This window comes from Lutra lutra, chromosome 7, assembly GCF_902655055.1.
Source record: "Lutra lutra chromosome 7, mLutLut1.2, whole genome shotgun sequence".
Taxonomy (NCBI): Eukaryota; Metazoa; Chordata; class Mammalia; order Carnivora; family Mustelidae; genus Lutra; species Lutra lutra.
In genome coordinates this window covers 98,971,563-98,998,972 of record NC_062284.1, presented here as the reverse complement: position 1 = coordinate 98,998,972, position 27,410 = coordinate 98,971,563, and the positions used below count along the sequence as shown (strand labels likewise).

The 27,410-nt window shown below is 41.8% G+C and overlaps 1 protein-coding gene across 7 annotated transcripts in view; it reads left to right on the top strand.

Moving 5' to 3' along the window:
* The window catches only part of NIN (ninein), a 94,142-nt gene that overhangs the window by 45,661 nt on the left and 21,071 nt on the right, over positions 1-27,410 (top strand). For 6 of the 7 annotated variants that reach the window (XM_047737951.1, XM_047737949.1, XM_047737947.1 and 3 more), the window contains 16 exons: positions 1,403-1,593; positions 5,672-5,818; positions 6,269-6,436; positions 6,926-7,062; positions 7,373-7,513; positions 7,764-7,938; positions 10,443-10,553; positions 10,946-11,035; positions 13,077-13,215; positions 15,011-15,132; positions 16,634-17,139; positions 17,992-20,139; positions 21,423-21,548; positions 21,661-21,730; positions 23,135-23,350; positions 26,077-26,190. In XM_047737951.1, the coding sequence (XP_047593907.1) occupies positions 1,403-1,593; positions 5,672-5,818; positions 6,269-6,436; positions 6,926-7,062; positions 7,373-7,513; positions 7,764-7,938; positions 10,443-10,553; positions 10,946-11,035; positions 13,077-13,215; positions 15,011-15,132; positions 16,634-17,139; positions 17,992-20,139; positions 21,423-21,548; positions 21,661-21,730; positions 23,135-23,350; positions 26,077-26,190 (4,601 nt within the window). The remainder of the gene's footprint in view (positions 1-1,402; positions 1,594-5,671; positions 5,819-6,268; positions 6,437-6,925; positions 7,063-7,372; positions 7,514-7,763; positions 7,939-10,442; positions 10,554-10,945; positions 11,036-13,076; positions 13,216-15,010; positions 15,133-16,633; positions 17,140-17,991; positions 20,140-21,422; positions 21,549-21,660; positions 21,731-23,134; positions 23,351-26,076; positions 26,191-27,410) is intronic. The other variant, XM_047737954.1, reaches the window with a different exon arrangement.

The window sequence follows — 27,410 nt, the reverse complement described above, 5'->3', positions numbered from 1 at the left end:
GAACCTCATTTCCAGGGGAACGTTCATAGTTTTAAAACCCTAGCCTTTAACCTCATGCAAGGTATGGCAACTAAGATGTGGGATTTTACTTATGGGTCAATTACTGTCTCATACAAACTTTCAAATTAATCTATGGGCAGTCCTAAAACTAAATAGAGCCCTTTTAAAACGCACTCATTGACAAGTTTCCCATGGTTTGAAGCCGCTGCAGAGCCTGTTGGACGTCTGTGGCCAGCAGATGGCACTGTGGTTCAGCGAACAGAACCTCCCCGCTCCCCACCCCCCCTTCACAGCCTACCCTGGTGAAACTCCTCTTAAGTGTAATTACTGTGTCTAACCTGGAAAGACACAGCAGTAAGGAGCTTAATTTCTTCAATAAATAGTAAGGGTAGCACTAAATGCACTTCTCAGCCTTCTAAGGTTCTTCCAGGCACAAAGAATTGTGCCAGTAATTATCTCATGATTCAGTAACGACTTCATAAATCTCTAACGTGCAAATGAAAAATTTAACTTGAAGTGAGAACTTTTAATAGAGGATAAATACATTTTGATTTTTAAATAGGAAGTCTGACCCTTAAGCGCTTAGATAAACCCTATCCTTAATGTTTAGATGATGAGTCACTTGCATTTTACAACCATGTACTCTTTCAAATGGGTTTGTAGGGCAGAATATCTAAAGGTGTAAAGATTTAGAAAGAGGCTAATCCCGAGACTTTTAATGATTATGTTTTGAGATTTATCATGAAATCATTTCCTTATCAGTAAAAGCAGTTCTCGTGCTTGGACTCGAAGGAGTGGCGAGGGAAGCCTGGGTGGCTCAGTTCGTTAAGCAGCTTCCTTTGGCTCAGGTCATGATCCCAGCATCCTGGGATCGAGTCCCACATTGGGCTCCTTGCTCAGCGGGGAGCCTGCTTCTCCCTCTGCCTCTGCTGCCACTCAGCCTGCCTGTGCTCTCTCGCTCTCTCTCTCTCTGGCAAATAAATAAATAAAATCTTAAAAAAAAAAAAAAAGGAGTGGCGATAGTGACGTCTGGTAGCTATAGTTGGGGCGGGGCATAGAAGTCTCTTTGGACTGGTTCTCGGCTAGCCTTCTCTTCCAATCACACCAAAGCCTGAAGCCTGTGCGTGCTTTCAATTGGAAGAAAACAAACCTAGAACCTTCGTATGCCTGTGCAGGAGGTGTTTCTTGCGTGGTGTAGAAGAAGGTGCCTCTTGGCTCTAGTTGCAGCCCAAGAACCCGTGGTTCCATTTCATTTGGGCTGCAGATTCAAATCAAAATGGAACCAGCATCAATAGTCTCTTTCCTGTAATGCTGACTTTCACAAAACACAATTCTCTTTGAGGATAGGCTCGCTCTCCTTGCACTTCCTTTGTGGACAGCACAATAGATGTTTTTATTTCAGGTCAGTTAAGATTTTGGAACCCAGATGACTTGAATGCCTCACAAAGTGGGTCTTCCGCTCCCCAAGACTGGATAGAAGAGAAACTACAGGAGGTTTGTGAAGACTTGGGGATCACCCGTGATGGTCACCTGAACCGAAAGAAGCTGGTCTCCATCTGTGAGCAGTACGGTCTGCAGAATGTGGATGGAGAGGTAAGCCTTGCGCTGTGTTTTCATTCAAGAATAATAATCATAATAAAATCTAGACAGGCCACAGGCTAGGAACAGCCGTGTTTTGGCTTCCTGCAGCATGTTACGGAGACTCTAGTCTCTTTTTTCCCCTAGGAAATAAGCCATGAAGATTCTTTCTAGAGAAGCTCATGTTGTGTTTTGGGGAGTGGCGGGGGGAGGACCAACCCTGACAATAGCTGACACCTCCTGGGCACACACGATGTGCCCCTCACTGTGCTAAGTGTGTTACCCCACGTCATTATCAGCCATGACCTCAGTGCAGCCACCATGTCAAATGTATTTGTAGAAGTAGCTTTCACTGAGCAAAACGTGGGAAAGACTCCAAGGACGGATGGGAGCTGGCCGAGTGTTTATTTCAAAGGCCAGGCTGATGAGTTAGGTTTTTGGAGAGATCTTAGTATCAACCATGGGTTCTTCAGTAGAGTGAGGAATATATGACAAACTTGGATACTGAGGTGGGTCTGAGCTTTCCTGGTGGGGCATATTGGTGTCAGGACGGCCTGTGTGAGGGGCCCAGCCGGGAGACATCACACTCTTCTGGTCATGAAATGGAAAAGGGTAGGTTGGTAGTTTTGAAGGGACACAGAAGAATTTTGAAGGAAACCCAAAGACTCCTGCTTGCTGAGATTCTGAGTTTTATCTTTTCTAATAAAGAATGAAGAATGAAGAGGGGGACTGGCAGGACTGGGTGCTTGAACAGCCGTGAAACATGAGAAGTAATTCTAAGATGTGTTTTTCCAAGAGCTGAAAACAAGGAGGGACTCAGAGGTTAGGGCTGCACTTATAGTTGGGAAGTCTTGGGTTATAATGATGTTTCAAACCATACTTTCTGCTTGCGCGGGGGCTACGTGGTATTATTTTCCTAAGCCAGAAAGATATTTATCATCAAAAGCCACCAATTAGCTGAATTTGCAGTAAAGCGTTTTCCCTGCTTCTCCCTAGAATGTGTGACTGTTCTGTGCCCTTTGACTACCTTCTTAATGGCTCAGTGGTCATTTATTTTTCAGGGTTGGTTGTTGAATCATAAAATTAAATTCATCCTCCATACTGTAAACCAGCGCAGTATGCAGAGCCTTGGGCAGTTTTGCCAAGAAATATTGTACACACTTGGATTATTTCTCTAAGAGCAATTCTTGGGATAATCTGTAGCCATTTGCGGGCAGTTGCATTTTCTTCCATGGTGGAGTTTCTAAAGCCCAGGAAGAGAAGTAGCACAGCTGGTTATTTTCCTCTGATTGAGAATGAGTAAAAGATTGCTCATTGAATATAGCTTTTACTTAATGTCTCCCCAGCCAAAAAAAAAAAAAATCATGAAATACTATAGTACTTCATACGACTGGCTCTAGACCACAGAGGAGCCAAAAGTTCAAGATGATCTCATCACCCTGCAACTTGGGATCATGGGATTTCATGACTGAAAGCAATTATAGATTTAGTTCTCTCCTCATTTTATAGATAAAGAAAGTGATGTCCCTGCTGCTTGTTACCCTGAAGGGGAACTAGATTGCCTATCTCATGTACCCTGCTTTCCAGAAGCAAGGACAACTCTAGGGCAGGAATGGCAAATTATGGCCCTAGATGCCAAATATGGCCCAAGTTTTGGGGGCTTTTGGTTTTCTCCTTAGGCCTGCCAAATGTTTAAAACTTAACTTTTGCTATACTTTTTTTTTTTTTTAAATCAGATTTTTCTAAGAACCAGAGTATTTGACTCCATTCTGCTAGCAGTGGGAGGCGACTGGCTAGCTCCTTTAGACAGGGCTTGTGCTCATGTGCTCAGTTCCCCGCTTTAAATGGTGCCACTCTGTGATGTCTCAAGACCACCCAGCCTCATCTATCTATGTCACCTTCCTGGCCTCTCTGGGTATTTGGGTCTGTTAACCCTAATCTGGTGCATCATTTCCCAACTGACACATTGGGAAATCAAACATCTGAGACCCGGCTGGTGTGTCATGAGGAGTAAGAATGTCGTTAGGATTCTAGATTTGGCTCCTGTCCAGGGCCCAGGGGGGTACCCCTGTTGATGCCCATTTGCCTTGCATTTTGTTCAGCCCAACCCTTCCTTCTCCAGAGTCCACAGGCATCTCTTTGCCACTTGTCCGCTCTGCTGTGTGCAATTCCTAGTGGGACTCACTTGCTCTGCCATTTTGAAGGAATGAGGCGATGGGTTTTTAGGCATTCTGGAAACTGTGTATAGGCTTAGCCAAGGTCACAAGACCAAGCAGTGTGGAGCTAAGGTTAGAGTCAAAATCATGCTTAACTTTGGTCAGCACACCTGGATTTACTGTGACTTCAGGCTTGTTGGACCTCCAAGAAAGTGGTCTTTTGGTCAGTAAGAATGAGACAGAAATGCTAAGAGATCTTAGTAACCTCAGAATCACCCCAAATACTTTTCCATTGGTTTTACCATTTAATTCTCTCTTAGGAACTGTTCTTCTTCCAGAGAGTTCCACTCTTTAGAATGGTTTCTTAAAAAAAGAAAGAAAGAAAAGAAAAGAATGGTTTCTTGTTTCAGAGACCTCTCCAGAGGAAGTGGTATTAAAAAAAAAAGAATAGAGACAGATGTTTCCTATTGGATGTGACTTAGAAAAAAGCATTTGAGATAAATGCCTCAGGCACTTCCACAAATAATAAAATCAACAGTTATGAGACGACAAACCCTAGCAATAGTCCAGACTGGTGAAATGAATATTCAAAATTTGAAGACGTGTCACAAAGAGACCTTTGTTAGAATGGACCCGGTGGTTGCAGACTCTACTGCCTCAAGAGTATTTCTGCTGCTTTTTATCAGTTCCCTTGCCACTCAGCAACATGGACATCACCTGAGAGCTTGTCAGAGATGCGGAATCTTGGGCCCCTACCCCAGATTTATATCAGCCCCCTGATAGCAGAATCTGCATTTTAACAAGATCCTCAGGTGATTTGTACAATGGAGATGTTTCTGTATAGAAAAATCTTAGCCCCCAAAGTAAAGAGGAATCCAGCTGTCAGGAAAAAGGAGGTCATTGCCTTTCCTCCACGTTTCGTGGTGTCAGTGACTCATGCTGCTTTATTCATCCCTTTATATTCTTCTGCTGAGCTAGGACACAAACCACCTCCTAGGCAAGCCTCTGGAAGGGACTGTAGTCTTGTTTTTCCTTCCCCGGTTACATGATGAGGACCACTTGGTTATTGTTAGAGGGTATAAAATAGCCAGGCAAAATTCCCTTCTCTTTACATCTTTTGGATCCTTCTGTTGAACACACACAAATCCGTCTCAGCTGATCTTTATTTCTCCTGCGCTAAAGCATTAAATAAAAACCCAAAACATGCAGTGCTGTTCCAAGTAGTGCTCTAAATCCCAGGACCTGGGTTTCAGACCCAAACTCTTAGATCATTGCAATCTGTCCCAGACCAAATTCTGCTGTGCTAATGTACCAATTTCAAAAATTCAATATAAGCAAAATATCATGTAGAGTCACCACAATATAATGGCTTAATGACTGTCAAAAAAAAAATTTTTTTTTTTTTTTAGAGAGGTTGGGGAGGGGCAAAGGGAGAGAGAGAATCTTAAGCAGATTCCAGTATGGGGCCAGCCTTGGGGCTCCATCTCATGACCCTGAAATCATGACCTGAGCTGAAATTAAGAGTCTGATGCTTAACCGACTCTGCCACCAGCTGCCCCCAATCCAAACTTATTTCTTTTATTACAACACTGGGAAGCTAGACCTTTATATTTTTTTAAGTAATTTTTTAATCCATAGACTAATGTATAGCAACATTACAGATGACCCATTTGAAGAGTACAAATAAAAGAAAAAACAGATAATTGCTAAATTGCATAAGATTATGAAAATGGACATTTACTTGGAGAAGGAAGTGGAGGAGGAAGGACGTATTACTGAAAAGGAAAATAAATTCAGTGAAATGAGAATAAAGGGACATGTTCTATTCCTGGAGCTCTAGGGTCAACAGTGGTGCCAGTTCTATTGACCATAGATGTACTTTGGGTCTTGTGTTATTTTGAGGGAAATATTGAAAGTAAGTGGTTACTGTTTTCTAGATGCTTGAGGAAGTCTTCCATAATCTTGATCCTGATGGTACAATGAGTGTAGAAGATTTTTTCTATGGCCTATTCAAAAATGGAAAATCCCTCACACCATCAGCGTCTACTCCCTACAGACAGTTGAAAAGGCACCTCTCCATGCAGGTAAGAAAGCAATAGGAAGTGGTTTCTCTGTGAGTAGAAGTTAGAACCCATTTGAATCATTTCTAATGAATTAACCTGTTGTCTGAAAAAGGAGGAGGAGGAAGAGAAAGAAGCCAAAGAAGAAGACAGACTAAACCACTGGGAAGGAAAAGTTGGGTTTGAAAAGTGACCATAAATTACAGAGCGGGAAGCCACTAATTAGGCTCCTTAATGTTAGCTGTGGATCAGAAGAAACCTGGTGTTAAGCAGACACATCTATGTTGAGGGACTCGCTACCAGATGGACTGTTCTTGATAAGTTTTGCATTCTTGACTCCCTTGGGAAAGAAAGATCAAAGGGGCTGTATGACTTGTTTTTCTAGTAGTGTTAGAGAGACATGTCTCTTGCTTATTGTGGTCAGGATTGTCCAGTTTGGGTCAGCATCTGGCTTAAGTCTCTTTCTTCTTCAAGTCCTTCGATGAGAGTGGCCGACGCACCACAACCCCATCGGTGATGACAAGTACCATTGGGTTTCGGGTCTTCTCCTGCCTGGATGATGGGATGGGCTATGCATCAGTGGAGAAGATACTCGACTCCTGGCAGGAAGAGGGTATTGAGAACAGCCAGGAGATCCTTAAGGTATGGCAGCTAACATGGGACAAATAGGACAAATTGGGGAAGGGTTGAAAATTCCAAAAATTTTGAAACTGATTTGATTTGATTTCTCCTTAATGATTTCTTGAGATCTTTTCATAAGATCTCAGAGATAAGAGGTAACTTTTCTTACCCCGTGTGACCAGGAGTCTGTTGCTAACTACTTTTCATGTTCATAAATCCTAAACTATTGACAAGTGCAATGCTCTTTAACGGACCTCTGGTTGATAAAGATTAGAGTCATATTGTTGTATTTATTTACAGTGCCAGATAGTATTTTTTTAAACATGCAAATAAGTACATTATTTTTTCCTCAGAGGGAACTTAGATGAAGATGGTCCCTAAGCAGTCACTAAAGAGACGTAATTATCCAGCTTCTTGACTATACAGTCTACTTCTCTGAGTGTGTATGCCCTCCTCTGCTTCTGCTTTAGAGGACAGAACCTGTAATCATCTTCAACTTGTGATTTCTAGGCCTTGGATTTTAGCCTTGATGGAAATGTCAACCTGACAGAATTGACACTGGCTCTTGAAAATGAACTTCTGGTCACCAAAAATGGCATCCACCAAGCAGCTCTGGCCAGCTTTAAGGCTGAGATCCGGCATTTGCTGTGAGTTGAGTAGAAGGTTCACCTGCCCCATCCCCTTTCCCACTCGAGCCACACGTCCTTTAGATGCCCGGGACACATTCTGTGCACACATGTGGCTCAAGTCCTCGCACCTCACTACTGTGGAAACCAGGTAGCACTTAGATTTGCATTAGGCTTTAGAAGGGGGCCGTGGAAATGTCTTTCTGTTTTGGAAGGGTTTGGGTTGTCTTGGTTTTGGCTTTGTGTCGAAGCAAGCCAGATGAGAGCCTTTCTGGGTCTCCTTGTTGCTTCAAGACAGTTTCTCTTGAACTCGGTCTCATTCTCCTTCTAGGGAGCGGGTTGACCAAGTGGTCAGAGAAAAGGAGAAGCTACGGTCAGATCTGGACAAGGCTGAGAAGCTCAAGACTCTCATGGCCTCAGAGGTGGACGATCACCACGCAGCCATAGAGCGGCGGAATGAGTACAACCTCAGGTGTGACCAGTAGGGCCACGGCCCTCCCTCCCGCCACCCCAGCCCCTCCAGGTGGGACTCAGCCTGCCCACCTGCATGGCCACACCCGGGCTGGGGCAATATAGGTGTGGTCAAGCCTAGAGGAAAGCAGGACACGTTAGATCCTTCAAGGAGGTTCCCATCTCTGTGACCCTGTGTTTCCATTTTTGGTGGATCTGCAGAGGCCCTCCGAGGGATTGGATGGCAGCTCGTTGGTCTTCCCTTCTCACAGGAAACTGGATGAAGAGTACAAGGAACGGATAGCAGCCTTAAAGAATGAACTCCGGAAGGAGAGAGAACAGATCCTGCAGCAGGTGGGCAAGCAGCGTTTGGAACTTGAGCAGGAAATCGAAAAGGCAAAAACAGAAGAGAACTACATCCGGGACCGCCTTGCTCTCTCTTTAAAGGTAATCCTCCTAGGAGGTCTCTGGCCTATGTCCCTGCTGGGGATACTGCTGGAAAACTAGGGCTCTGTAAGAGGGCAGGTCTGTACATGACTGAGTCCCAGGATTCCTGGAAGTTTGCCCTGCTGGTCATGACCCAGACAGGGCCAAGCCCCTGCCGGGGATCCAGATTTCAGGAGGAGCCAGACTTCTGGTTTGCCGACAGTGTTGATTAGAACAAGAATCTAATGTCTAATCTAATCTCTAATCTAAGAACAAGATTGTTCTTCCCCCTTCCACCTGGTCAATGCCCTCTCCCTTCCCTGTCTCCCCCCCCAGGTCAGAGCAGATAGCATTGTCTCCTGCCACACACAGCTCAACAGTTTTGTTTCTTTGCTTCCAAATATGGCTTTTGCCTTATGCATCCTCCTCTCCTTTCCTGTGTCTCAGGAGAGGAAGCGATCTTTCTCTTTATTGGACTCTGATATGGTACAGTGTAGTCTAAAGGGGGTTGGCTGTGGACTCAAGACTGCCTAGTTCCATTCTGGATACCACTACTTACTGGAAAAGCTTGATCACATTATCCCAGCCTGTTTCCTGATGCCTAAAAATGGCGTCATTGTAATGTTTACCTCAGAGCATATTTAAATATGTGGAGTTTGGAAGGTAGTAAATATACATAGAATATGAAATATTGTTCCTGAAACTCCACACATCAAAAACTGAGCGAATTCTCCCACTCTCACCATCAAATTGGTTCCTTTTCGGAATTTCCTCCTTAGTCTCCATCATTACCATGTGTTGTCACAGAAGCTAAGATCCTCAGTCGTCCTCACTCATCGGTCTCTCAGACTTGTTGATGTTCTGAAAGGTCTCTCAGATTTATCCCCTTCCTCTCCATGTCTGCAGCCTCTGCACAGGTTCAAATTCGTCAGAATTTCTCAGCTGACCTCTGTGCACCTTTTCTTCCATCTACCCAACCCCCATATGGCCACCAGAGTTACCTCACTTAAGAACTGACTAAAGAACATGCTGTTACCCTTAAGGTGCAGCCTGGTAGCACTGAAGGCCCCTGGAAGGGAGCCTGGCCTCCTGCTTTTCCAGCTGCAGGTCCCGCCAGTAGGCCCCCACCTGCCCTCACCTCTCTCGGTTCCTCAGTGGGCTTTTAGGCTCCTTCACTGCTTTTTCCAACATGGCCAACTGCATGACTTTCTCATTCCCGTGATGCTTGCTTTTTTCTTGCCAGAAGATAAGGCATCGTAGATGATTGTATCTGTATCTGTCTCCCTCCCCACGGTCCAGACTGTGTTTTCCTTGTGGTCAGTAACAGAATCTGACTTGTTAGTTTCCAGAGCACCAGCACAGGCCTGATACACAGAGATCACTCCTAACTGTTTTGACATCTAAATTTAGACATACTTTGAAAGATTAGAGTTTTAGAACTGGCATTTTGAGAGAAGGTGATTTTTTTTTTAAGAAAAAAAAAAAAAACTCTTCAAGCACATTCTTTTTTTATTCCATATTGCTATGTGAGGGTGTGAACAAGAATGTATTAAAAATATACTGGCTTTATATTCTTTTGGCAAAATATACTCTGAAAATTAATGTTCTTCCAATCAGCCTTTAACACTGGAACAGAACATATGTCAAAATGCATGTCTGGGAGGTTTTATTTATTTTTTTTTTTAGCAAATGTGACTAGAAATCTCTCTAACAATTATTATACATACAGGTTAAAAAAATCTTTTGTGATATCAGTTGATGTATTATTTTATTATAATAATTTAAACATACAAGTAATGAAAAATCTTTATGTGTAGCTTTTATATCTTTAAGCCAAAATAAAATTATAAATATAAATCAAACTATATCATCAGTAAATGAAAGCAATGTTCATTATTCTCCTTTTAAACTTTTGAGTTCTTTTTTGCTATCAGATGAACAAGGTATCCTGCTACCAATTTTGACAATATATGGAGAATGTTTTTCATGTCAATAAATACTATATTGCAACACTATCCCATAGAAATACAATGCAAGCCAAATATGTAACTTCAAATTTTCAAATGGCCACATAAAATGAAACAGGTGAATTTAATCCTGAATTATTTTTATTTAATCCAGTATCTCCAAAACATTACTTTGACACATAATCAAGATACAAAAAGTATTATTAAGCCATTTTGCATTTTTGCACTAACTCCTCAAAGTCCGGTGAGTATTTTACACACTTAGAGTGTATCTCATATAACCACATTTCAAGTGCTCACTATCCACACAGGACTGCTAGTCACTACCGTATTAGACAGCATCGTTCTGTAGGGTCAAAGAAAGAGGAGGTAGACTTTTGGGTTATAAAATAAATATCAGTTTTTTTATATTTACTTTTGTCCTCTCTAATCTACTGAAACTTTCAAGATGGACAAATTCAATCTAGAGCACAAATTAATTTATGCATCCTCCCAAAAGATTCAACACTTTGCTTATTTTTAATTCTGTGCCCATTTAATTTCTCCAAATTTCTTCAGGAGAACAGTCGTCTAGAAAATGAGCTTCTGGAAAATGCAGAGAAGTTGGCAGAGTATGAGAATCTGACAAACAAACTCCAGCGAAATTTGGAAAACGTGCTAGCCGAAAAGGTAAATCCGTTTAAATTTGATCTCCTGACACGCAGCCCAAAGTGTAGTTTACTCAAAAGCGCAGAAGCAACGCCCCCAAGGAAGTTTCTATTAGGGAAGTATTTTGATGGCTCAAGGAGGCCATCAATTTGGCAGGGATATAATTTCAGAGCTTGGATATGAGGGAAAATACTGCCTAGCACTGAGACGTGATCCCTGCCTTAGCTGAACACACTGCTCTAGTATTTTCTTCCCATCATGCAGTTGGTAATGTTCTGCTTAAATGTCACATTCCTTTCATACTCAAGAGACCATCCTCTGGGTGAACACCAGAATCTGGGGCTTTTGGTGGGTTAAAGGTCCAAGAGAGATACTTGGGGAAAATGAAAACTATGCCCTTTCTCTGTTTCTAGTTTGGTGACCTTGATCCCAGCAGTGCCGAATTCTTTCTGCAAGAGGAGAGGCTGACCCAGATGAGAAACGAATATGAGCAGCAGTGTAGGGTGAGTGACTAAGGAGAACCCAACAGGTGCAGGAGGGCCGGGGTTCAAGGCCCACGTCACCATTTACTAGTGACCATAGGCAGGTCACTTAATAATCTGTGGGTGCCTCAATTCCTCATTGGTAAGATGGGAAACATGAGGGTTTCCCGCTCAGTAGCTTATTGTGAAGAGTCAATGGGTGAATATTTGTGAAGTGCTTAGAACAGAGCCTGGACCTAGGAAGCACTTAACCCAAACGTTAGCTGTATCCCCAAAATATTAGGAAATCATGCAAACTGCATTTAAGTCTGCTTTATCTAGGTCAGAAATTACTAGTGCTTAGAGAAGAATATCATTTCATTCCAAGTGGAGAAATACATGGTCATGTTGATAGGCTTATTCCAAAATTAGCCTTTCTTAATCAAACACCGCAGACCTAATCTGATGTAATTTGCTTTGTCCTGTGGTTTTTGGGTTTTTTTCCTGAATACATTCCTTATTTTATTTACAAAATGCAAATGAAGCAGAACCACTCAAGTCTTCAGCCAGTAAATCCTCATACATTCCTACCAGAAAAGACAAAAACGTCCTTATAAATAATAGGAATCTTTGATTTTTTTTTTTTTTTTTAAGTAGCTCTCCCAAGTTTAGGCATTTGGGATTTTTTTTCCCCTTAAATCACAAACACTTGTGGCTCTTAACAAGGGTAAATATAACAGTTCTAATAACTACTTTAGATGAAAATTGTACTCATGCAGAAACGAGGAAAATAATCACATCCTTATGAGGGCGCTCATGGCCTGCCTTCCCAGGAAATACATGTGCACATTTTGAGAAAAGAAATGAAACAATAGTACCACTTTTACAATTAAGTTTTGACTCTAGGCTCTAATCAAGGAGAGGTGTTTTCTTTATAGATCTTAAAAGTTATGATTTCTTTAGTAAAATCTGTCATCTCTATTTCCCCAAACTCCCCAAATTCACACAGTGTTTCTTTTTTTTAATAGATTTATATACCACTCACCCATACAATTCATCCATTTAAGGTGTACAGTTCAGTATCTTTTAGTATACTCACAGAATTATACAATCATTGTCATAATCAATCAAGGTTAGAGTATTTTCATCACCCCAAAAAGAAACTCCCACTCCACTTAGCTATAATCTCTCCCTAGGCAAATAATAATCTACTTTTTGTGTCTGTAGATTCACCTGTTCTTTACATTTTATGTAAATGGAATAATAAAATACATGGTCGTTAGTTTCTGGCCTCCTTCACTTAACCATAATGTTGTCATGGCCCATCCTTGTTGTAGCATGCATCAGCCCTCCCTTCCTTTTATTGCTGCATTCTAGTCCCTTGTATGGTTACGCACATTTTATTTACCCATTCATTAGTTGATGAATATCGGGGTTAGTCTGTTATGAATAATGCCGCTGTGAATATCTGTATGTAAGTTTTTGTGTGGCTAGGTTTTCATTTCTCTTGGGTGTCTAGCTAGGAGGGGAATTGCTGGGTTAGAAGATCACTGCATGTTTAACCTTCGGAGGAACTGCCAAACTTTTCCCAAGAGGGTTGCACCATTTTACATTCCCACCAATATGAGCGTTCCAGTTTCTGCACATCCTTGCCAACAGTTGTTCTGGCTGTGGCTTTTGGAGTTGAGCCATCCCTCGGGGTTATGAAATGGTACCTTCCTGGGTGTTTTGTTTGCATTTCCCTGATGACGAAGCCTTTGAGTATCTCTTCAAGTGCTTATCAGCATCCCTCTTTTGGAAAAAGATCTATCTGACATCCTTTGCTTAATTTTTAAATGGATTGTCTTTTTATTATTGAATCGTAGTAACTATTTTTGTAGGCTCATATATTATAGTTACAAGTCCCTCATCAGACCACATAATTTGCAAAAATTATTCTGCCACTCTGTGGGTGGTCTTCTTATGGTCATGATACCCTTCGAAACAAAAGGATTTTTGTTTGGTGATCTCCAGTTTATTTTGTCTTTTGCTGCCTGTGCTTTTGCTGTCACATATAAGACTAGTGTTGGTTTTTAAACTCAAGGTATTACAAGACCAAGTGGATGAACTCCAGTCTGAGCTGGAAGAATTTCGTACACAAGGCAAAGTGTTGAGACTTCCCTTGAAGAACTCACTGTCGGAAGAACTTGATGCTAATGGGGGTTGCATTGAGCCTGACCAGGGTAAGCCATTCGACATCATCTTTTCAGAGGCTGGGCCTCAGTTTTTGCTTTTAGGGCCATGTTTGTTGTAAAATTGCACAACTTTGGCAACCAACAAAAAACAAAAAAACCTGGCAGTACTATTTTCTTGAGCTATTTCACTTGTGGTCTATTTTTTCATTTGTCTTTAAAGTCTTTATGAAAATATTTCTATCTGATTTTTACGTGTATCAACAAAAGAATGGAAAAATCAAACCACAAGGATATTTGTTTTATTTAAAAAAACAAAACAAAACAAAAACAACTGACCACAAGTCTGAGAGTCTAAGGCCTTGGGAGCATTAGAATTCAGACACTGAGCTGTTGCAGAGTCCTCCCTTTCTTGAGTGCCTCAGCAGTATGGTTATGGTTTTGGAGAATAGGACAAGCAGAAACCAGAATTTGGTTTTCTTATGCCGGCTGTGCTAAATACCAGCATTGCCTCTGTAAAACAACAAGTAAGTCAATGTTGGTTGACTGTGCCTGTGAGGAGGATTTTGAGTGGTGAGGTGGAAAGGCAGAGTTAGCCCTCCTACATTCATTATTAGCTCTTTTCCTCCTTCCTGTGCTGAGTTTGTATTTCAGAAAAGACTCATAATAAATTCTTCTGTTATAGTCTTCCCCACTGCTACAGAAGTACAGGTTCTTAGAAGGTTTGTTTATTTCTCTTCTTATCTATTCATTCTAGAATAAATAAGGGATTGGGGAGGGGACTGGGAGAGAGCGGGTGGTTCTGAGTATGTGATCAGTGGCCTTACCGTAGTGTGAGGATGGATCCAAGCTGATCATATGATGCATCTCAGAAGCTTTTCTGGGACTTTCTACATAGTGTTGGGGGTTCTCCTCATAGGCCTGTGAAGCTGTGCCATCTTGGGGAGGCTTACACCCCAAGTATCACTTCTCACATTGGGGCTATGCCACCTGAAAAGAAACAGTATATGAAAAGAAACCCCAAAGCAAGACTGTCAGTCCCAGGTGCCAGACAGGCTCTTTCTCCTATCTGCCTATGGGCCCCCACACGAAAAGCCTTTTTGAATCCCCTCCCTTCAGAGACTTCCACATAGTATTAGACATCATCATTTTGTCTGTGTACTGCCTCAGCCTCCAATTTTCGCTTCAAATTTCAGTGTTGTTCTCAGTCATCATCATGGGCAGTTGTGGAAGTGAACCCATATGTATGAGTTGAGAATTTTTCTCCCAAACTGCCTATATCTAGGTTCCTAACTGGTGCCCCGTATTTATAAAATTTGAGCTGATAATTGAAAATGGGGTTCCACTTGCACCGTAGGGAACCAATACTGTAATACTCGATCTTCTGTAACTGAGGGGTGGATTGGAGATCTTGACCAATGAAGGTAATGCCTCCAGGCGCCTTCTACCACATTGCCCCTCTGCTAATTTGTCCCATAGTATTTGTTGGATGGGATAGAAGGTGGGTTGGTGTCACCGAATTACCTCACTCCATGGCATTTTCATTTAGAAGGTCATCTTTAAACAACAATTTCCACCCCTACCCACCTACTTTACAAAAAGATGGATTCTGTTAAGGTCTGGCACAGAATCTATCCATGAAAGAATCTTACAGTACTGCCCATTCACCTTCATTTTTAATGCTTGAAAATAAGAAGCCTCTTGGGTTCTTATGGTTTCTTAGTAGATCTCATTAGTGGTAATTTAGGCTAAAAATTATCCCTTAAGCTGGACGTCCTTTCCTCAGATGCCTGTTGTGTTACTGAAAGAACCTGTCCCAGGGTCAACAGATCCCATGTGTTTTCAGGGCTCAGTTCTGAAGAATGCAATCCATTGAACATGAGCATCGAGGCGGAGCTGGTCATTGAACAGATGAAAGAACAACATCACAGGGACTTGTGTCACTTGAGACTGGAGCTTGAAGATAAAGTAAGTCCTTCTTATCCTGTACATTTCTTTGAGCTCTGACAAGTGTTGCATGAAAGACGTTCTTAATTCTTTTCACTCATAGAGCATCACTTTCTATACATTTCCTCTTGCGTCTGGTAGCTCAGGATGGTTTCATAAGCAGAGCCTGAGGACTTTTCTTCCTAGGAGAGAGTTTCTTCAAAATGTATTATCTTCAGACCTAGCAAGCATGAAACTTGAAGGCCAATATATTATTTCCAGCTGGTTCCAAAACATCTTAATAAAACCAAAAAAGCCCTTTGATATAGCTAGCATTAGGTACAAGTTCTGAATCTTGGCCTCCAAAACCCTCCACCATGTTGCTTCAACTTACATTTTTAGTCTTCTCTTTTACCTTCTTCTCTAGTCAAACCAGGAGTTCACTGTTCTCCATCAAACTGTCCTCTCTTGTTCATGCTATTACATGCTACGTTATTTCTTTCCTACTCTTAAGAGTCTCCTTACCCTTCAGAGTTTATATCAGATGCTACCGCTTGCATGAACCCATTCCCAAATACCCTTGACCAAATGTGGTTTCTTTTCCATCTTTGGATCTCCAGGTTACAATGTAGCTCTGTTTCCTAGACCTTTTATATTTTTCATTCTGCCTTGTGGTTCGCTTTTTTGTACTTGTCAAAACCATGTCTAGGGTGGTTTCCCCTGGATGGCAGGACTACATCTTATCTCACTTTGGGTCCCCACAAGGCCCACAGAGTGCCTGTGATAGGTGTTAAGAAATGCTTGAATTTGGGCGCCTGGGTGGCTCAGTGGGTTAAGCTGCTGCCTTCGGCTCAGGTCATGATCCCAGGTCCTGGGTTCGAGCCCCACATCGGGCTTTCTGCTCAGCAGAGAGCCTGCTTCCTCCTCTCTCTCTGCCTGCCTCTCTGCCTACTTGTGATTTCTCTCTGTCAAATAAATAAATAAATAATCTAAAAAAAAAAAAAAAAAGAAATGCTTGAATTTAATTAAATATTTTAAGACCCTACATTTACAGGTGGACAGGATACCTGGGAAGACAGATGGTATCTATGGGAAAGTCTAGTCATTTTTTTTTAGAGTTCTGAAACTAATAAAATTCAGGGCACCTGGGTGGCTCAGTCGATAGGACATCAGACTCTTGATTTCAGCTCAGGTCATGATCCCAGGGTCATAGGATGGAGCCCCGCATCAGGCTCACCACTCAGTTCAGAGTCCGCTTGAGATTCTCTCCCTCTGCAACCCCCTTGCCCTGCTCATGTGCATGTGTGCACGCTGTTTCTCAAATAAATAAATAACATCTCAAATAATAATAATAAGATTCAGTGAAGTTAAAAAGGAAAGCAAACTATGCCTGACTCAAATATATCTTATTTGAGATGTTTTCAAGTCATTAAAATGGGAAAACTGAAGAATGTGTCATAGGCAAAAAGTGGCCACGGCCCCTGTCACCTTTCCATAGCCTTGAGTTGAATAACACTGTGGTGGTTTCACTTTCTGACCTCAGGTGCACCATTATGAAAAGCAGCTAGATGAAACCAAGGTCGCCTATGAAAAGGAGCAAGAGAACATGAAGCAAAAGTATGAGAATGAAGTGCATGTCTTGGAAAAACAAATAAGTGACCTTAAAAGTGAACTAGCAGAACTTCAGGGTCAGGCGGTGGTGCTCAAGGAGGCACAAGATACAACTATCTGCAGACACGAGGACGAGAAAAAACAACTGCAAAGGAAATGGGAGGAGGAAAAGACTCACCTGCAGGAGAAGCTGAGGTTGGAACACGAGTTGGAACTCAAGGCTCACCTGGAGCAGGCAGAGGAAAGCTTTAACCGAGAGAGAGAAGAACTCATTCAAAATGGCGCCTGGACAGAAGAGAAGGTGAGAGGCTTGACTCAGGAACTAGAGCAGTTTCACCAGGAGCAGCTTAAAAGCCTGATGGAGAAGCACACTCTTGAGAAAGAGGAGTTGCGAAAAGAGCTCTTGGAGAAACACCAAAGGGAACTTCAAGAGGGAAGGTAAGAAAATAGGGGAAAATGGAGAAACCTGGGGCACTGTGCCTTGGGGGCACCAGAAGTTCCAGTCACATAGGGTGACTTTGACTAGGCTCTTTAGGTTCTCAGCCCATTTTGCCATTGTTTAGACATAATTCTATCCTAGGATTATTGAACTGTTTTGTTTTTTTCAAAGACCATATTTCTTCTATCAACAAGTATCCTTTCAGGTTCCAAATGAGAATAATTATTGTGTTTGAAAAATGCTATTTGTGAGCTAAATTCTGGGTGAAGTTCTGTTGCTGCCAAAAGTATGAAATGCTACTTTGTGCTTCCCTTCCTCACGTGAAATCTCAGGCACATGTGAAGGATTTGATGCTTCATACTCTGATTCATTGGATTCATTGAGTGCTGCTTTATTAAACAAGAAGAAAAAAACAATGATTATGTTAATAGGTATGGTTTACAGGACTACTGTCCTCCAGTGTGTACTTAATTAAAATGAAGGAATTTTATATATTTCCCAAGTTACAGATTAGGTTAATATGCATTTGATCATTGATGTGAAGTATCAGTTTACATTTTCCACACACAAATATACCCAGGAGTATGCCAAGGAAGTCCGTGTCTCAATTTTCCCTCTAAATGCAGACAGAGAGGTAGGTCTTATAAATTGATTATGGCTGCCCGTCTTAGCCCTCAGAAATGAGATCCTGTCTCTGTAGAACTCAGTTATGTAGGAATAAGAGAAGACCGTTTTTAGAAAGCATTTAAATTTATTTGCCTGGCAGCTTCCTCTGTGCATGGGAAAATGTGTTTTGTTTGCTTCTGGAGTTGGTGGCAGTTTCAGTAATGCTGTATGTTGACTACATTTAGGGAAAAAATGGAGACTGAGTGTAATAGAAGAACCTGTCAGATAGAAGCCCAGTTTCAGGCTGATTGTCAGAAAGTCACTGAGAGATGTGAGAACGCTCTGCGGAGCCTGGAGGGGCACTACCGCCAACAGCTGAAGGAGCTCCTGGAGCAACAGCATGAGGAGAGATCCCAGTGGGAGTTCGAGAAGGAAGAGCTCACCCAGGAGTGCGCAGAAGCCCAGGAGCAGCTGAAGGAGACTCTCCAAAGAGAGAAAGCAACCTCTCTGGTCCTCACCCAGGAGAGAGAGATGCTGGAGAAAACCTACAAAGAACATTTGAATAGTATGGTTGTTGAGAGGGAGCAGCTTCTCAAAGACCTGGAAGATCTAAGAAACATGTCAGCGAGTCAGCAGAGCCTCCTGTCCGACCAGATCCTTGAGCTGAAGAGCAGTCGGGAAAGGGAGCTGAGGGACAGTGAGCTGGTCCCGGGCCGGGCAGGGGCCTCAGAGCCCCTGGCCAGCCAGCAGCTGGAGAAGCTTGCCACGGAACTGGACCAGGAGCGGCAGGAGATGGCGTCCAAGCTTCAGGCCATGGAGAGTGTTCACAGAGTGACCTGTGAGAAAGCAGACCGAGAGAGGGCGGAGATGAGCACCGAAATCTCCAGGCTTCAGAACAAAATTAAGGAAATGCAGCAGGTGGCCTGTCTTTCATCCAGGAGAGAGTCTGGCTGCCAGGCAGCAGGAGGGGAGGAGGCGGACGGAAGTGGAACCATGTCCCTGCTCCAGCAAGGAAAGCAGCTGTTGGAAGAGAACGGAGATGTCCTCTTAAGCCTGCAGAGAGCTCATGAGCGAGCGGTGAAGGAAAATGTGAAAATGGCCGCGGAAATTTCGAGGTTGCGACAGAAGCTGCAAACATTAGAGCCGGGGTCGGTAACGTCCTCTTGTTCAGAGGAGCCAGCACCTGGCTTATTTGGAAACTCTGTGGAACGAACAGAGCCCTTCTTGCTGCAAAACCAGATGAAAGAGGTGGAAGGTGTGAGCCCACGGTGCGTCCTCAGTGACCTCCCGGACGATGAGACCCGGGATCTGGGCAGTCCAGAGATGACCTCTGCTCAGAGACAGGAGGTCAAGATGCAGGAGTCTGAAGCATCGATGGGAAGCTTTTCTGAGCTGGAAAATAGCGAAGGGACCAGGACTGAGATGTGGGACCTGCAGAATCAGATTTGTCAGCTTAAAGAACAACTGATGATCCTACGTGCAGACTGCAGTCGAGCCTCCGAAAAGAAACAGGACCTCCTCTTTGATGTTAGTGTGCTGAAGAAGAAACTGAAGATGCTTGAGCGAATCCCCGAGGCTTCCCCCAAGTATAAGCTGTTGTATGAAGACGCCAGCAGGGAAAATGACTGTCTCCAGGAGGAGCTGCGAGTGACCGAGCTGCGCTACGACGAAGCCCTAGAGAGCAACAAAGAACTCGCTTCGGAAGTGTTCAAACTGCAGGATGAGCTCCAGAAGGCGGCCGAGGTGACAGACGCGTTCCTTAGCCTGGAGAAGAGCTACGAGGAGGTCAAAAGAGAAAACCAGGAGCTGCATGTTCTGGTGTTAAGACTTCGGGGCAAGCTAGAGAAGCTGCAGGCTGGCACCTGGCTGCAACGGGACTGCTTCTCCTCCTGGGAGGCCCCCTTTGCCGCCCTGGGAGCCCCGCCCGACGGGAAGGTACTTGAACTCCATCAGACCCCGGAAGAGCGTGCGGCGAAGGTGACGGATGTGCACCACGTTATAGAGGAACATTATCAAGAAAATCAGTACCTTGAGCAGGAGAACACACAGCTCCTGGAAAGAGTACAGGCCCGTGAGATCTCCTGGCTGTGCAGAATGATCCGGACACGTCGAGAAAGGCCCCGCGTCCAGAGCCCGGTTATACCGGAGGAGGAGGACGCCGCTCTCCTAGGCCTTCAAGACAGACACCTGCAGCGTCAGGCCACGCTAGCAGAGTTAGAACTGGAGAAGGAGAAGCTGCAGGAGCTGACCAGGAAGTTGAGGGAGCGAGTCACTGCTGTAGTTAGGCAGAAGGACGCACCTAGTCAAGGAGAAAACGAGGAAGAGCTGAAGGCCATGATGCATGACTTGCAAAGCACGTGCAGTGAGATGCAACAGAAAGTTGAACTTCTGAGGTAACGTATGTACCTTTTAAGCTCCCCGGACTCCCGAGAGCACCTCACCACATCTAACTCCCACTGCTTGCTCTGCCTAGAGAAACTAACCCGCTAGTCTTCAAGGAGAGAGCACTACTGTAAACTTCCTTCTGTTTCTGTGTCGTATTAACAAGTAGAATAACCTGGCCTAGGAGGCACTCCCGTCCCCCGTAGGAGATGCGTGTCGTTTGCTGTGTCGGAGTGGAGAGTGTTTGCCGTTTAACCATGTGCCTCATCAGTGTACGTCAAGTCTTTAACTCCTATCTAGCGTCTCATTTGGATTGATAGTGGTTCGGTTTGGTTTTTGGCTCAGTGTTATTTTCGTCATGTGGCGGAACGTGTTCCAGGAGAATGCCTTTTGTGTATTGTTAACTCATGCGGCAGGTCAGAACTCCGATCCTGTACTCATAGAGGAAAAAGGTCATGCCTTGTGGCGTATAGTTTTTCACTGGTAGCAGTTGAAGTACACGCTGGTATTCTGCAAACGATGGAAATTTATCGTAGAATGTAGAATTTTTCGAAGAAGAGCTATCAGATTCTAATAAATGTGCTCAAAATAAAGACAGAAATAAGACTAATTTGAACCATTGCTCACTTGACTTTATATACTATGAGTGCAGTTGTCTTCTAACAAATTTGGTTTTTTAAAAAAAACTTGGGAAATATTACATGTTTCTGAAATATCTTGATATGAAACAAAGTAATTCTGGATGTAGTTTTTCCTTTTCAGACCATTTTGAAGTTCTAAATATCAGAATATAATGAGCTGAAAAGAAATGACAAAGTAAACATGAGTGTACATATTTCAGTGTGGTCTTTGATTTATGTAGTGAATTTTCTTTCTCTAGGAAACCTGAGGCCTGTAACTAAAGCTAATAAGCTTAAGTAATAGGCTTATTCCCATCTGGAGCAAGTAGGGCTTGAGACTGAGATAAATGAAGTTATTTGCTCAAAGCAGTATGCTTGCCACTGAGAAAATTAGCAACTTTGGTGGGCAGAGTCTCAATTCCTATCTCTATACTCAAGTGTTTTAGAGACACTTCCCTAACGTCTTTTCATGAAATTCTTAACTTCCCAAAAGAAATGAATCAGTATGTCATAGCTTGACTTCCATTACTAAGAGTCTACTAATTTAGACTTCTCTTTCTAACTGGCATGGAAAACTTGTTTTATTGGAAGTTACTAGAAAGCATTTTCCAAAGATGCCAGATGACTGCCTTGTTACAACTGTTTTTTTTTTTTTTTAAATCTCTGTAATTCAGATATGAATCTGAGAAGCTTCAAGAAGAAAATTCTATTTTGAGAAATGAAATTACTACTTTGAATGAAGAAGATAGCAATTCTAACCTGAAATTAGGGAAATTAAATGGATCTCAGGAAGAAATGTGGTAAGACATATACTTAAATTTTCTTAAGGCATTTTTGCAAGGACTAAAACTGTTTTGTTTCCTTCAACTTTTAAAGGCTAACTCTTAGGTTATATTTTCACGGTCCCTTTAGGCAAAAAATAGAAACTGTAAAACAGGAAAAAGCTGCAGTTCAGAAGATGGTCGAAAGTTTAAAGAAACAGGTAAGGAGATACTTAGTATTTCCCAGTGTTTCTTGATTCTTTGAAATTTTCCTTATTTGTAATTTATAAACTTATATGCTACCGGAAGAGCATGTACCTAATGATAGTAAAGTTGTAAATCCAGAGTTCTAGAATGGAAACTCACCCCGTGCTGACTCTAAACTAGGTTTCTATTTTTTGGTGAATATCATAATATATATACTACTTCTAGGTTCTGAGTGCTTAATATAAGCTTTATAACCAGTGGGAATGGGGAGATGATACCTCTAAAACCATTTCTATGAAATACTAGCTCTATCCCTTACATTCTTTCATGTAATGTTAATGCTTTCCTCTTTCATCACCATGATTGAAACCAGAAAGTTAAGGACACAGTTTTACACAGATACAGAGTAATGGTTCATCAGTATATCTTTGCATAGAATTACAGTATATTCTGATAGCTTGTGCCATTTGGCACCCAATTTGTATAATCTCACAACAGGCAATTGTGCAGGGAAAGGCCATTTTAGGGTCTGTATGAAACAGCCAAAAGACAAGGACATCCTAAGAAAAGAGCATTTTCAGGATTTGAAACAGACAGGGTCTTAACATCCAAAATATATTCTGTACTCTTACAAATAAATGGCAAAATCCAGTTGAAAGACGGATAATTGGCTGTGAAGAACTCCGTGTACTCATACATTTTGGGGAGAAGTATAAGTTGGTAGCACTGTGAGGAGGACACTTTGGGATCTCTCTCCAAACAGCGATGTGTATGCAGACCTCCTAACCCAGCAGCCCCACTTCTAAGGAAATTATCCTAAATACAAAATGGTATCATTTTTCAAAATATTATTGTTTCTTCACAATTAAAAAATAATAACTGTCCTATATGTCTGTCAATGTGGGAATGATAAATACGTTATAGAATGTCTTGACACATAGAATATGCTATTGCCACTAAGAAACAGAGCATGTGGTGTTTTCTAAATGCACTAACTTAGAAAGATAAAAGTCTGCAAGAGACTAAGTGGAAAAAAGCAGGTTGTCCAAACATCTGAAATGATTCCTATTTTTGTTTTAAAGAGGAGAAAAACCTCTATGTGCATTTGAGTTTTGTATATACACAGAAAGCAATCTGGAGGGAGACCGACCTAGCTTTGAACAGTGTGCTATCCCCCTGCAGTTAGGCTGAACCGAAGGTCTCTCACTTCCTCATACACTTCCCAACTGATGGAATTTGTAATAACGAGTACTGTATTCATTCTGTTAGTACGGGGATGGGGGTTGGAGTGTGTGCGTGTGTACGTGTCTATGTAGAAAACCTTATCTACAGAGGGGTAAGAACCAGTTAGTCTCTATATCTGTTTTTTAGTAGACATGGGGTAACTCGTTTTTAAAACTTATCTCAATTTTAATTAGATTTCAGAATTAAAAACCAAAAACCAAGAGTTGGATTTGGAAAATTCTGAACTTAGCCAAAAGAACTCTCAGAATGAGAAGGAACTGCAGGAACTTCATGAGCGTCTGGCGGAAATGCTGTGCCAGGAGGAGGAAGAGCCGGGACCCGGTGCATTTGACGTGTGGAAACAACGAGAGTCTCATCTAAAAGAAGAACTGGAACAATGTAGAGCCCAGGTACAGAGGAGAGCCGCCCTACAGCCCAAGGGGGAGGAAATCCCAAGAAATAAACCAATGCTGGTATTAAATTTCTTACATATACAGTCTTAATAATTACAACAGCGTGGTACCGGCAAATGAATGGGCAAATAGATACATGGGCTAGAAAGTCTAGAATTAGACCCCAGCACAGATGGAAACTTAGTATATAACAAAGATACCTTCTCCAATCACTGGGGTAAAGATGGAATTTTCTTTTTTTTTTTAAATGAGTGGTTCCTAGAACACTCAGTAGATATTTGGGAAGAGATAAAATGAGATGCATATCTTGTACAGTACATAAGGACCAACTCTAATTGGGTAAGGAGTCTAAATATCAGAAACAAAACTGCATAAGTCCTAGAAGAAAACATGAATGAATTTGTCTTTAACCTTAGTGTAGAGAAAAGCTGTCCAACTATGACTCATAAACCAGAGGCAAAAAAAAAAAAAAAAATCAAAATTTGTTCGTGGTAAAAAAAAAATACCATAAACAAAGTCAAAAGATAATTCACAAACTGGGAGAAAAATGTTTACATCACATACTGCATAGAGTAGGGCTAATATCCCTACTGTGTAAAGAGCTTTTAAAAATCCATGGATTTGGGGCACCTGGGTGGCTCAGTCAGTTCAGTGTCTGCCCTCAACTTGGGTTATGATCTCAGGGTCCTGGGATCAAGCCCCATGTCTGGCTCTCCCTCTGTCTACCCCATGGTCATATGCATGCTCTCTCTCTCAAATAAATTTAAAAAAAAAAAATCTTTAAGAAAAATGCCCCAAATCACTCATAATTAGAAAACTGCAAATAAAAACAACACTGATACATCTTTTCTCACCTATGAGATTGGAAACAATTTAAAAATAGGACTTTCTGTTGGCAAGGCTTTGGGGAAGCAGGCACTTTTACACATTGCTGGTGGGGCTGTAAACAGAGGCTACCCTTCTGGAGGGAGATTTGCTAATTCTTATCAAAATTACATATGGGCTTACCATTTGTCCCGGCAATACTATTTCTTAGGGATTTACCCTAAAAGTATACCTCCAACAGTGTGAATATTCATATGTACACAGAGCTTGGAAACAACCTAAAGGTTCATATATAGGAGAATGGTTGAATAAATGTGGATACAGTCACAGCGCAAAGTAGTATTTAGCTATAAAAGGAAGGAAGGAAGGGAGAGAAGGAAAGAGAGACTTCTATTTGATATGAAATTATTTCCAGGACATACTGTTAAGTGAAAAAGAAAGGCACAGAAGAGTATAGGATGCCTCTTTCATATAAGAGAGAAGGGGATGTGGAAAAAATACACATATACTTGCTCATTTGTGTGAAAGAAACCCAAGAATGATAAACCAGAAACTAAAGATAAGGTTACCTATAGTGGGTAGATGGGAAAGGGACGGAAGAGAGGAATGGGAATGGTGGCAAAGGGAGGAAGGAAGGGAGTGTATCTTTTCACATAGCTCTGACTCAAGCAATCATAGCAGTGTTTTCCAAACTCTTCACATACCCCAAAAGAAACAGAATTAGAATCAATCAAGATGGCAGGGGATACCAACTGGAATGCAAACACTTAAGAATTGAACCTAACCGTATTATAAATGGATAATGTAATTATGATAGGCAAGAAAAGAATTCATTTGGAAATTATTATCTGACTCCATTCTGTAGGGCTAAAGATAGAAAGTGTACCCAAATGCTATAATAATGTAGTCCGTAAATGTGTTTCTCATGGGGGATAAGTTAGTAATTCTGAAACTGTATATATTAGAAGTGAGTAAATGTGTAAATAGATTATAGGCAACAGAACTGAGTCTCTCACTTTTGGAGAAGGTAGCTTCAAGTAGGAAAATGGGGAACCTATCTTCTGGTGTTGGACTGGAATTTGAGGCATTAGTATAAACTCATGTTTCTTAGTATATATACAGATTGACACAGATAGAGATGTGTGTGTATGGATGGAGTGCCCAAATCTTGGTTTCTAAACACCATTCTCCTATAGAAGAAACCAGAGCTCCTTGGAAAAATGATTTATTCCAGGGCTGGAGCAGGGAAGATTCAAGATGAGCCCGAATACCTCGTGGTGCCAGAAAGAAAAAAGTGTTTTTAAAAAAAAAAAAAAAAAAAGAAGGGCACATTCAAAGGACACAAAGCCCCACCTGAAGGAGCTCTTACTGGCCAAAGCTAGAATGGTGTGATCAACAAAATAAATAATTCTAGTATAGCATAAGATAAATATAAAATGAAATATGTATGGGCACATCCTGATATTAAAAATTGATTAAATAAATGGGGGAGAAATAACAACTCTTCTTCACAGTAGAATTCCAATTAATGAATGTAGAAAGAAAGAAGGAAAAAGAAGGTCATCACCAGGCCAACACGAGGGTAATAACTGTTGTAGACAAAATCCACTGAGAGAAACTAAAACAAACAGAAGTTTCAGGAGAAACATGATTTTTGTAGTCTCAAACTATCTTCTCCCAAGAGAAAGTAACTTTGCCATGGAGAAACCCACAAAACCCATCTCAGAAATCAAGTTCCTACCGTTCAGGTACCCAGCCTTTTGGAGGATAGCTTTGGTTCAGAGCGTGTCACTGAACTGGGGCTTGGGTTCCCTGACTTCTGCCTTTTGTGAGCCTCGTACGTGTCCCCAGGCTACATGAAGATGCCCGTGTCTTGACTTCCTAATTTTTCGTCTTAGTCCTCTACTTTAGTGTCTTCTCTGGAGGCAGAACTTTCTCAAGTTAAAATACAGACTCATATCGTGGAACAGGAAAACCTCCTTCTCAAAGATGAACTGGAGCAAATGAAACAAGTAAGACTGTTTGCTGCTTGGAGTGGGCGTCGGGGAGGCTCATAGAACAATATGGTACCTGATGGTCTGGCTTTTCAGCAACCGGATGTCCTTTCTACGGAGTCCTGAGGGCTTGCAGGACAAGTCCACTAACAGGGCTCCAATTGCCAGTTCTCTAAATGCTGTTCTAGTGTGTAACTTACATATGTGGCAGACTGAAGTTCTATCATTACAAATCAGTCGCAACCACTTCAGTTTAAGAAGTTTGTTCTGTCTTCTTCCAGCCAGGTGATAAAGTAATAGAAGTGTGTCTAAAAAGAAAGCGACTTTCTTGCTCATAACTTTAATAACTATTCATTTAGGTTTGTAAGACACAGGTGGAGCTCGTCCCTCTTTCCCTTTATTCTTAAGCAAGTTTGAGGCTTCAATCGTGGACTAAAGAGTAGATTCTAAAACATTATCAGGGATGCAGTCTCACTCGTGAACTTGGCTTTAAGAAGTCTATTTCAAAGTTTCAAACAAAGACTTAATTTTAAACATAAAAGAGGGCTCACCTTTAAGTTATATCCTGAATGTTGCCCTATTTTATTCTTTATTCTGAACTTTTCAGTGGGTACAGGATATGAGCAATCCCAATTTATGAATAGGAGAATTTGGTTCTGTTTTTTTTTTTTTTAATTTGCTTCACTAAAGGTTTATTTTGATATTATGACATCCTTAGATTATAAAATTTTCTCGTTGGTGTCTGTTCAGCTTATGAGAATAAAGGTGTCCTCTGCATGCTGAAACACTGGGTCTCTACCACTGAGTTTTCTGTTTGTGTTGATCTGTACTTGACTCTGATAAGTCTTGATTTCCTAATAGGATTGTAAGACTTCCAGGGAATTTGTGTGCCCCATAATGCCTCGTGATTGATACCTGATAGGAGCTTTTTAAGAACCTTTCAACTCAGATGCTGCTATGTAAAGTATAAGCCTTCTGCCGTAAAAAACAAAGCTGTTTCTACCAAGTTCATCCTGATTACTATGGGCTTACTATTCTCCTTTACCTCTTGAAAATCTGTTGTGCAGTCTTTAAGATGGTTAATGATGGACTCCAGATCCATAGCAAGAGAAGTCCATGTTTTGTGACTTCACTAAGCTAGAGATCAGAAGAAGCGGAGTGGATGGGGGGAGTAAAGCAGCATGGGGAGGACATTATACAACACATTTTTATTGTCTATTTTTTACAGAGGCATTGGT